Source organism: Cyrtonyx montezumae, unplaced genomic scaffold, assembly GCF_038088225.1.
Source record: "Cyrtonyx montezumae isolate F1298 unplaced genomic scaffold, pur_monq_1.0 scaffold_25, whole genome shotgun sequence".
Taxonomy (NCBI): Eukaryota; Metazoa; Chordata; class Aves; order Galliformes; family Odontophoridae; genus Cyrtonyx; species Cyrtonyx montezumae.
In genome coordinates this window covers 12977320-12989304 of record NW_027071992.1, presented here as the reverse complement: position 1 = coordinate 12989304, position 11985 = coordinate 12977320, and the positions used below count along the sequence as shown (strand labels likewise).

Genomic DNA, 11985 nt, shown 5'->3' with positions numbered 1-11985 from the left:
AGTGCAAGTATAAAAAGCAGTAAAAACTTTTGGTATCTGTGTTTAAGGACAGCAGCCACATGGCTGGTAAATGTTCCAGGAATAGAGAGAAGAAAATACTGTAACAGTTTTGCCCTTTTAAGCAAACCATTAGTGAGATTGATTCAGAGTGCAAAAAGAAAAAACCAAAGGCAGGGAAACAATCAACAGATCCACATAGGTTTGAAGTAAGGCATGTGCAAGAAATATGACTACATATTGAGCATTATTAGTTGAAAGAAATGGAAAAATCAGGGTTTTAAAGAGTCTTTGGCACTTAAAATTAGTCCATGTCTCTCCTGCTTGATTTATTCCCCCTCCAGCCCTCAGCTCTCCAAGGTGAGCACTGGAGCAACTGCTCTGTCCCACTTGGTGGGAGCTGAGAAGCCAGAAGATGTTGCAGGAGAGGAGTGCATGACCCTCCAGCCTGCAATAAGGAGGCTGGTCCTTGCTGAAACGCTGTCACTGGTGCTGCATCAGGCCATCACCCTTCCAGAGCAGCTAATTTTCCCCCTCTTCCATTCTCTATCCAACAGCAATGGAGGAGGAAAGCATTCAAAAATCTGGGAAAAAACTGCGATGTTAGGAAATCAGCTCATCTCAGGGAGGAGATGTTTCAGGGTTGCAGGCAAAAAAGAGAGAGGTCTGCACAGTGGCTGGGTGCCAGATCTGCTCCCTGATTGTGCTGTTCATCCCCTGAGCCTCAGACTACCAAAGCATCTGGGAATTACTTCTGTAGATTTGTAATTGGCACAGTTATGGGAAGCTGCTATTTTGAAAAATGAGCATGTTGTTGTGTGTACGCTTAATCATGAGAACCTACAAAATATGGAAGTAATCTCATTCATTTAATCATACAATCAGAGTTTCCAAGCATTCTTCATCATGATGATAAAATAGACATCAGTGTCAATTGAGGCGCTGACTCCTGCATAGTAGTTCATGAATTCTTCTGTGGTGACCTGGAACAAGAGAATTAAAAATAGAAAAATAAACATATATATTTTTCGAATAATAGTAAGTTAAAACCAAATAGTGAGAAAAAAAAAAACCTAAACAAAACCTAACAACTGCCATTTTGCATTGTTGCTAATGAAAAGAAACCCAATAGGAAGAAAGAAGACAGTGAAAGTTTATAGAGTTCATTTCTCTATCAGAAATACGAGCTCCTCAAAGAACACTTGGATGCAGATTAAATGTGCACAGTTAAATTATCTCATCAGGAACTAAAGTTAAAATCAGTGCTGTCCATGAAGACAAATGTTTTAATCTGATTTTTTTTTCAAGAATTTATTTCCTCATTCTTTGCATTATCATTAATGAAAGTAGATGGGGTTTCTGGAGCACCCCAGAGATAGATAGGAGCTTTATACCTCTTCAACAGAGAGGAAACGTCAGTGCTCCACACATGCCTCACTTAAAGAAGCAATAATTATTTCATTTATTGAAGAGATTTTAATGTCTTTAATTGGTATTTTGAGGATGAAAATGGTAAAATCTCCTGTGATATCTTAACTCTTGAACTGTAGTGGTCATTCTTTGAAAACCTCACACAGAAAAATAATTGCTCCTATAGTATTGTGCATTTCAGAGCTAAGCAAAATGTTGCAAATGGGAGAAGTGAAGCCTAAAGCCTGTCTGAACATTACCAACTGATCACAAACTTCCCTGGCCACGCCTGTGTCAAAGACATAGAGTAAGATCACGATGAAGAGAACCTCAAGAGCAAATGCTTAGTCTAGAGGCATTTCAGCTGAAAGCCTTTTGAGTGCCCTCAGTTCACAGCAGGGTCATTAGTGACCCCTGATTCTGGTATGGGAAACTGACAAACAGTTCTCAGAAGAAACCACAATCACAGCCTCAGGATTGTTGAACAAGAGGTGGGGCATCAGAGTAACCTTTCTTTAAGGTCAAATGCTATGATATTTTTGAGAAATAAGGTATTGGTGAAGCCTTGATAAACTCAGTTTATCAAGGATCAATCTGAGGACACATCTTGTTTAATGTATTCGTTTATGACTTTGGCACAAAAGGTAGGAATATTTTGCTGAGGTTTGCTATATATCATTAGCGTTGCAGGAAAGGGACAATTCACACAGTGATACTTCTGAGAGTACCAAAGTAGAAAAAGGTCTGAAATTCAGCTCTATCAAGTGTGAAGTCTTTCCAAACGGAAATAAAAACAATCACCTCTCAACCAGTTGAGGACCTGCCTATTGGAAACCAGCCTGGTTTGTATGTTTGAAACCTGGATGGCCAGCAGTACCCTGGACTGAATCAAGAGGAGTGTCAGCATCTCTGGTCTTCCCTTGTGAGGGCCCATCTGCAGTACTGCATCCAGATCTGGGGATCCCAGCATGAGAAAGAGGTGGAGCTGTTGGAACAGATCCAGAGGAGGCCGCAAATATGATAACAGGGCTAGAGCACCTCTGCTATGAAGGCAGGCTTAGAGAAGCCTGGAGAAGATAAGGCTCCAGGGAGACCAGACTGTGGCCTTTCAGTATTTAAAGGAAATGTATAAGCTGAAAGGGAAGCAATTTTTACAGGGTCTAATAGTGTTAAGGCAAGTGGGAGGAGAAAAGAGAGGAGACGTACTTGTGATATAAGAAAGAAATTCTTTACTCAGTGGATATATATGTCACTATTACAGACTGACTTTCAAGAAAAGCATCATAGCACTTACAGGTGCTAGGTAATGGCTAACTGTAAACTATTTAATCTTATAGGATACTTGCTTTTGAGATGGATTTTGGGTTTTTTCCCTAAAAAGTAAAAATTCCTCAAATTTCTGTGGATTTTGTAAAGTAGCAATTGAGTGGAATAGTTTAAAGAAACAAAATATTAAAATAGGTCCATAAAAGCTACAAGCTCATAAATGCAATCACGCACTCATCTTTGCACCTTCTGCAGAACCCCTTTCCCCTCAGTGGCTCAGCAATATATACCAACAGTTCTACCCAGAGGTTACATTTTACTGTGCCCTGTGTAAGTGACACAAATGCATGTTTGGTAGTGTCCACAGTACCAAATGGTACCTTGTGTGTTTAATAATTTAACTCGACTAATGATTTCATGACCTGACACTGAGTGTTTCACTTACCTTCCCATCTTTGTCATAAGGTGAATCAAAATTATCCAGGAAGGCCCTAAACACTTGATCTTCTGTCCAGTCTCCATTTTGGTATTTGGGATGGTGCTTTGCATTATACAACCCACGTAAGTCTTCAATCGTGATGACACCATCTCCAGTTTTATCCAACTTCCGAAATGCCTGCATGATTATCTCTTTTCTGGCATTTGACATTGGAGGCTGTAAAGAAATATCAACAGATTAATTTTCTGTAGTAGTAACATAGGAAAAAAAATCATTCAAGGCACAGGGGATAACAAGGTGTTGACAGATTGCCCATGACATAGGAAGAGCAATGTATCATCAGAAAGTGGTTCAATAGAGTTTAATTACTATCTATCAGTAGTATAGTAAATGGACAAAAAGAGAGAAAATGTTTTCTATTATATTTCTACCAATTTTAAATATTTATATAATCAGTAATCACTATTTTTTTTCTTTCTTAATTGTTGAGACTTCAGCAGATCAGAGGCTCCAGCCAGAGTCACACTGTATCCCTAGCAGTCTAGCTCGTGTTATAAGGAGGAGCTACAGGATAAGATGAAGGACAAATAGAGGTTAACAGGCTAAAATACATACATACTCAGACTATAATATAGGAACTGATGTACCCAAATCTAGACAGCAATTCATAAAGATCCATCATAACCATTTATTTATTAGGAACCTTAGGCTTTGCCAATAAATTGTAATTAACGTTTAAAGTTCTGCCAACCATAGAAGGGTTATTTGTGGCAATTTTCCTTTTAGCATACTTAGATGGAAATGGAATATTTTAACATCTCAAGAGTTACAGACATGTAGAGTACAGCTGTAGATTTTGCTAATTACTAATTACTCATTAACTATAGTGCTGTTTTGCTTGTTCTAATCAAGTCTAGCTAATGAGAAATCAGAAGAAATTTAATGCAGTAATGACATAAATTCCCAGACTTACTCTCAGTGTAACAAGAAATTCATCAAAATCAATTGTTCCACTGCCATCTTTATCAAATATCCGGAAAATCTCTTGCGCTTCTTCCTTGTCTATCATCATAGCATAATCATTTAATCCTTTCACAAATTCCTTGAAATCAAGGGTTCTGCTGTTGTCGTCATCCATAATCTGAAATGCTCTGTGGAAAATGTGCAAATTGAGGAGAACAGAAGGGTGAACTTAGAGGATACTGCAAAGGTTTAGCACTGAGCTGGAGAATGGTGTGTCAAAGAACAGTGCGTGTCACTGAAGTTTCAACTGGTCATGTGGGGTTTCAGTTGTGGCTAAGTGGAACAAGGAGGGGGGTTTCAGGGCATGGCCCAGTTCCCCTTTCCTCAGCTGGGGTGTCTGCAGAAGGGTCTGGGTTCCCCCCTTTAGCTACACAACTGACAAACCATTAAACAAGGGCAGTTGCAGCCCAGTGAGTCTAAGGACAAAATCACCACTATTCGGATACTTATATTAACTACAGAAAATGCCAAGGGGTGAGAGACACCTTCTCTTCATGATCTTCAGTGCTTCACCAGGTGAGCAAGTCAGCCCTCTCTCCCATAGCAGGGCTCTGAGGGTTGTGGCATCTGCATCAGAAGTGGAAAACATGGGTTCTAGACCCTGCTCAGAATGCTGTTGGCCAAAGTACCAGATATTTCCCAAATGATTAAGAAGTACTTGTTGCAAAAGCAAAGAATTCAAATCTTGAGTGGGCAGTTTTGAGGACCAAAGTTGGTCCTTAGAATCTGGGAAAAGGCAGAAAAGGAGTGAGTTGAATGGGATGAAAATCCCTAATTTCTTCTCTAGATCCAGTTCAGAGTCTCTTGGAGATTCACTTCTCACTTGAAACAAGATACCAGAATGGAGTGCTGTGCTTTCCAGGTGTAAACAACTGCACAAGGCATGCAAACCCTAGCTTATACTTGATGGGAGCAGTGAAGATTTCTCAGCAGGGCCAGAATTTCAAGAGATGAGACTTTGTACCTTTATATGCAAATAGAGAATAATTCAGGTTGAACAGGACATCTGGAAGTGAGTCACGCAGCCCTTCACTGAAAGCAGTGTTAAACTCAAAGTTAAGCCAGATTTCTCAGTGCTTTGTCTAGCTGGCTTTTGGAATCTTCCAAAGATGGAAGTTCTGCAGTATCCTTTGGTGCTTAACCATTCTTATGGTGAAACAGTTTTTCCACATATTATTCTGGAATTTCCTTCACATCAACTTATGGCTGTTGCCTCTCACCCCACCTCTGGACACTCTATGAAGAGCCTCCCCTCTCTTTTTCCTATATTCACCCTTTTTCTACTTATGACTGGGACCTCCTGTGGCACAAACTATTGGGTTTAATAAATAAATTGACTTATTAGACTCACTTGCCAAGCCCTTTGATGCCTGCAGACCCTCTTGCTAAGCACTTCAGTCGAAGTCTTTCTACAGGGTCAGTGGTTTTGGATAGGTTCCTTTTGGCCTGGATTGCCATCTCTCGGTCATGCCTTGCTGTGCCTGGCATCTGGAAGATAAAGGCTCTCAAAAACAGACTGGATTCTTACACACAACAGATTGTATTTAAGTCAGACTTAGTAAATAGGGCATCCCAAATCACCCACTTGCAAGTCGCCAGCAGCGCTTTCATGAGGACTCCTTTTCACCCTCTATTTCCCTTCCATAAGATCATTTAAACAGTAATTACTGGAGAAACTACACATTAACTTTTCACTGGTGAAAATGATTGCTTTGATCTGAGCTTAATGGGCCACCAAATCTGAAACGAAAGCTCAGACAACTGCATTGTAGCTGCAACCTAGATACAAATGGGAAGGTGTGCGTAAGGGTTGGGTTGGCTTGGCTTTCAGGGTATGAGTACTCTGTACTCAGCTGTGGTGCGGCTGCACCTCGAGTACTGTGTTCAGTTTTGGGCCCCTCACTACAAGGACATTGAGGCCCTGGAGCGTGTTCAGAGAAGGGCAACAAAACTGGTGAGGGGTCTGGAGCACAAGTCTTATGAGGAGCGGCTGAGGGAGCTGGGATTGTTTAGTCTGGAGAAGAGGAGGCTCAGAGGAGACCTTATTGCACTCTACCACTTCCTGAAGGGGGGTTGTGGTGAAGAGGGGGTGGGCCTCTTCTCCCTGATAAATAATGACAGGACGAGAGGGAATGGCCACAAGTTGTGCCGGGGAAGATTTAGATTAGACCTGAGGAAACATTTTTTCTCTGAAAGAGTGGTCAGGCACTGGAATGGCCTGCCTAGGGAGGTGGTTGAGGCACCATCCCTAGCGCTGTTCAAGAAGTGTTTAGATGAGGTGCTAAGGGATTGATTTAGTAGTTGGGTAGGGATGGTGATAGGAGGATGGTTGGACTAGATGATCTTGTAGGTACTTTCCAACCTAATGTATCTATGAATCTATGAATCTATGAGGTTGCTGAAAGCTGGTGGGCACAGTGAGGGGAGTACTGCTGCCATTGGACCTCCTGCACCCCACTGGGCTCTTCAGTCTTGTGGTCTGGCAGTTAGTGTCCTCAACCCAAATTTTCTGGATGAGGACTGTCTTCTTGTTTGTAAGCTGTTCTCTGTGCTGATTCTGGGGAGAAGATCTGAAGCCCATGTGGGAGGTGAAGACACATGGCAGCTCAGGTCCTCATCCTCATACACAGACTCCACTCCTTATATACAGCAATGGCTACAATGGCTTTTTGTGTTGTACATGTTTCAGATACATTTCAGACCTCACCAGCTGGGCTTAAGAAAAAAAATAGAGAAAATATTTTTGTTCTCCAAAATGGTTTTCACTTCTAGCATAACTGAGAAATTCAATGTGAAAGAAAAGAGATTGTTGTCAGCTTTTGCTTCGGCCAGAAAGTGCAAAGTTCTCCCAGGAGCTCATTAATGAGTGACCAGGAAGGCCTTCCAGCTATGTGAAGTCAGCAGTCAGAAATGTTTTTAGCAAACAATGGCTTGTCCTTAATAGCTGCTTCTAACCAGCATGAATTAAAAAATAAGTGAGTTTACATAAATAATGTCTGAACTGCATTCTTCTTCTATATTTATATACTACATAGCATGAATACTATGTCTATACATTTATCTATTTATAGTGTGCACAAACATGCATGCTTTGCACACTTACCACTATCTAATATGCCTCTATGTTATGTTTTATTTAGAGATATAAATAGTATGTTAATGTGGTATGAGGCAAACAATAATTCATCTCCATTTCATACTGCAAAAATCTACACAAACACACAGAATGTAAAGACTTTAGTACCTCTTTGCTTCAGGCACACCATGCATATTTCCGATGTACTGCAGTGTTCATCAAATAGTCACTGTGGTAAGATTCATGTACTGAGACTAGGGAGGAATCATCTGATATCATATCTATTATTATCTCCTACACCTCAATAAAAGCCACTTGAAACTGGTCATTCCTCAAATATCTCTGCAGCAAATACATAATTTGCTCCTATGTGTAGAAATATTTCTAGCTGAGAATTTACTGTTTCTAGGTTAAGTAATTCCATTATGGAGATACTTTTATTTTAAAATATCTTCTTAGTCTGAATTTTCCTCTCATTGGATGTTGTTAACATTTTCTTTTACCATATTAAAGAGATATCTATTCAAAATTTGTCTGGATGCAAACACTTGAAGAACCTCCTTTAATCCTCCTTGGCTAAGGAGTAAAACAGAACCTTAGGACTCTTGCAGCAAAACCAATTTTCAAATTTAAAACGCTTGGCTGTTGTTCCTGACTTCCTCCAATATTTTTCCAGTATTCTCTTTTAGATTACATCAAAACTCTCTAACAATCTAATGCCATGGGCAGAAATAACTCCATTTTTTATCCCCACGCATACTGGTTAAAAACACTAACAACAAATGTTTCTGCTGCTCTTTGAGAATCTACACTCTAAAAAGTTCAGTAACAAAATAACTAACACCATGTTGTAGTATCAAATTCAGCATTTAAAATCTGTTTGAATAGTGATCTTAGTGATCTTTTCCAATCTTCATGACCCCGTGATTCTGTTTTGTAATTAGACGACACATAGGAGGATGGTTGGAGCCTAGAACGGGCTCCCCAGGGAGGTGCTCATGGCACTGAGATGTCAGTCAGAGTTCAAATATATATATATATTTATATATGATATATCATATATATATATCATATACGTGTATTTGTATACATATATATGTATATAAAGATGTCAACATGCCTCTGGTCCATAGTAGCATGTCTGCCACTTCCCTATTTCTATTGACAGCTGCTTTAAGATAAACTTCTCTAAGACTGTTAAAAGATTATTTTAAGAAATACTGTAAGAAAAGAACTCCTGAATCATAGCATGCATGGAACATTCACAGCAAATTCACATGCTCTCTCCTCTGCTTTCATTTTGCTGTCCATACACACTGCTTCTTCCAATAAATCCTTTCTCTGCATACTGTCCTACGAAATAAAGAGCGAGTACAATATATGAGCGTGTTTGTGCTACACGCAAGTGACAAAATCTAAGTTATTCATCAGGATCTGACTGCTGCCTCAGAAAAGACAAGAGTTACAGAGTCTACGCACAATTAAGCAAGTTGTGACCCTGGAAAAATAGTCACACATAGTTATTAACTCAGGATGGCCTACTAGCAAACAATGTGATGGGAATTCCTGTTAGGATAAAATCTATTTGTTGGTTTGTTTGTTTGTTTTGGTATGGTTATTTATTTATTTATTAAAGAGGATCCTTCCAACAACATAACAGCAGCACAGTTTACTGTGTCAAGCACCTACAACCTAAGAGGCCACCCAACAAAAGACACTGGTATCTTCAACTGGAAACTCCCCAGAGATGAGGAACTTTCTCTGAGAGGTCACAGAAGACCACCAAACTAAAACTGCATTGTAGATATGGGCATTGGTGTTTAAGGTGACTGCTTAGACTCCGCATTGTAACAGGGAGCTCAGTCACTTTGCTTCCCCCAGCACACCCAGCTCAGTGCTGCCCTACAGAGCTGGAGGCGCAGGCTGAGATTTGTTGCCCCTTTGCTACATCATCAATTATTGTGGGAACAGGGAGACAAAACACTTAACTTCAACAAGAGATCAAAACAGTGCAGCTTGGTCATATTTGTCACCAGTGTCACTGCTTTGCAGAGGGGCTGAAGGCTTTTCCTGATCTCTCATCCTCTGTTTCTTCATTTACTAACTCCAAGCAGCTCTTCCTACAAGCTGATTTTACCTATCTGTGTCTCCCTGTGTACTGAACAAGAGAACTGACACACATAGCTCAGTGTGTGCTGGGGGCACCCTGCAGGCACCTACAGAAAAAACACTGCAAAAAAAAAAAAAAAAAAGAAAAAAATTGCTTTCATTAACTAAGGCCCTCTTTTTGATCTAACATGAAATAATTACACAGGCAGTCAGGATTTTTTGCATGTAACAATTTACTCTGCACCTTCCAAATGCATTAAACATTAATAATCACAAATAAAGCAAGAAAATATCTTAGCAGTAATTTTATAATTCCTATACTTTCTAAGATCATCAGACATATCCCACTGTGAAATGAAAAAGAGTCTGGTTAAGTTAATTAAATGCTGGAGAGCCCTGTTCTGCCACAGCTTGGCTACAAGCAGTCACATCACTGAGCGTTGTTTGTTTCCACAGGCAATGTTGTGTTGTTCAGGCTGAACTACAATGACCGCATTTCCTAACAGAAATGAAACCTGAAATATTGGGCTGGTTTTTGTTTTTTTTTTTTCAGAAACTCTCAGGTTGTTCAGCACCTGGATCCCCTTCACATCCTTTTTGCACCTGAAGTTTACATCTGGAAAGAGCGAGATGTAACCAAAGTGACACTATGGCTCTGAACCACTCATTTACACATCATCCTTTAGCCTAGCCCAAGAGCTTCCTTGAAAAATTCAAGCCTTATTTTCCCCAGGAAACACCAAGGTGTGGCAGATACAAAGCCATGCTGATCTCTGGATTACTGTCAATTCTGGAAGTGCCTGTCCCGGCCAAAATCCCAAGTCACTCACAAAACCTGAGAAAAGATACTGGAGTCTGGTGATCAATTTAAGCAGTTTTAACTAGTTGCACGTGTTTGAGACTTTTTTCTAATGAATTTGTTACATTATTACAACCTTGAAAATAGCATGAGTGTTTTGTGACCACCCAAACACCCAATGAAAATTTGTTTTCCCAGCCCCACCAGCCCCTCTGTAAGGGGCTGCAGCCTCCCCTCTGCCTCTGCCCAATCTCAGGAGCACCCAGATCCCTTCTGGCAAGTGAGGCATTGCTATTCTGTGCATATATATATGTATATATTTAAAATAAATATATTACATATATATGTGACATATATATATATAAATATATATATACGTAAAATAAGCTGCTGTTAGCTGAGACCCAAGCTCTGCAGATCAGAGAAACTCGTAATGAGCCAGCAAACAGAACAGAAAGCCTTTTACCTTCAATGCTATCCCGCACCTGGATTACCACTTGGGTTTCAGGGCTGTGACAGTGAGGAACCCCAGCTGCTCCCAGGCTCTCGCCCAACAAGCAGAGGGGACGTGGGACCGGGCTCACTGCAAAGCTTCCTCATCCATCTCGTTTTACTTGTTTACACAATCAGCTGCCTTGCCCCCCCCCTTTTTGGGAGGACTGGAGTTTACCAGCCAGTCTCCAGGGTGACACTTGTGCTGCAGCAGGCCCAACCTGCGGTGACGCTGCTTCCCCAGGCAATTGCCCGTGTCCCTTTACTTAACCTGATTTTAAATGGAAGCCTTCATTCTCCTCCCTGTCCAGTCGGGCTGGCTGCACACAGGCTATCTAAGGGCCACAAGGTTGCTCCTTTGAAGAAAGGCTAAGGCAGCCGGAGTTGTTCAGCCTAGAGAAAGGAAAGCTCTGTGAAACCTCACTGCAGCTTTCCAATACTTAAAGGGAGCTTACAAATGAGACAGAGACATTTTACAGGCTTTGATAGTGACAGGACAAGGAGGGGCAGTTTTAAACTAAAACAGGGGAGATTTAGATTCCATATCAGAAGGAAATTCCTTATTTGCACCCATGGGTGGGATTTGGGTTGAGCATGCTCATGCTGCCTCCCCACCCAGAAGCACAGGACATATGCCAAGGCTGCTGTGGAGATGGTGATGTTTTGGTGATACGTTTCTCTGCTCCACAGCTGATAGGGCTGGAACTTGCTGGTTCAGTTTTTCACTCAGTGAATAACAGGAGAAAGTGATTAATAGTCTAGCAATTGTGTTTCGATACAAACAAATTACTGCTGTATTTTTCTCTTGCTGGTTAATTGCCATTTTGGAAGGCCAGACAGTGGCAAGAACCCTTGGGGAGATTACGCTCATCTGCAGGAAGAAGCAAATTAGAAAAGGTTAAACACTCATCTGATGAGAGACATTTTATCTCCATCTTGACACCGCTATTAACAATCCTGCCTGAAAAAGGTCACCAGCATTATCAGAGAACTGTGTCACCTGCAGAAAGAGCTAGTGTCTTGATAGACTCCTTAGGTGTGACAAAGCCTGTGTGTTGCCTCGCTGTATTTCCTGAACTCATGGCTGAGGCCAAGGACTAGGGCAGCTCAGCAGTGCTTAAAAAAAGGGGAGAGGGCCCTGTGCTGCCCACAGACCAGAGTGAGTAAGAGCAGGAACTTATTTTAGACCACTACTAGAGTAATAACATTTGCATTCTGGCAGGTTGCTTATCTTTCATCTACAGGTACTTCCTGGTACTGAACTGCAGCTTGTGCAGGGCTTTATGTACTCTTTATATCTCCCATTCAGCAACAGGCTGTACATCAGTGCACAACCAGGAAACAATGCATGTTTAATCAGTTACTGATTCAAAA

General features: G+C 40.9%; 1 protein-coding gene across 2 annotated transcripts; it reads right to left on the bottom strand.

Moving 5' to 3' along the window:
• Positions 1–837: 837 nt before the first annotated feature.
• CAPSL (calcyphosine like) lies at positions 838–10720 on the bottom strand. 2 transcript variants are annotated; one of them, XM_065739996.1, is made up of 5 exons: positions 10586–10720; positions 5487–5623; positions 4086–4263; positions 3119–3328; positions 838–980 (listed from the first exon to the last, which is right to left on the bottom strand). In XM_065739996.1, the coding sequence occupies exons 2-5, from the start codon at positions 5621–5623 to the stop codon at positions 879–881; spliced, it is 627 nt and encodes a 208-aa protein (XP_065596068.1). In that variant the 5' UTR covers positions 10586–10720; the 3' UTR covers positions 838–878. The 2 variants fall into 2 exon arrangements, with proteins under 2 accessions (XP_065596068.1, XP_065596069.1); XM_065739997.1 differs by lacking the exon at positions 10586–10720 and adding an exon at positions 5721–5761.
• Positions 10721–11985: the final 1265 nt, after the last annotated feature.

Coding starts and splice junctions, on each gene's coding strand:
- CAPSL (XM_065739996.1), bottom strand. CDS start 5,623: ATGCCAGGCACAGCAAGGCATGACCGAGAGATGGCAATCCAGGCCAAA. Junction 3,329..4,085: donor AATTTCTTGTTACACTGAGA/GTAAGTCTGGGA, acceptor ATTTCTTTACAG/CCTCCAATGTCAAATGCCAG. Junction 981..3,118: donor CTTATGACAAAGATGGGAAG/GTAAGTGAAACA, acceptor CTCTTGTTCCAG/GTCACCACAGAAGAATTCAT.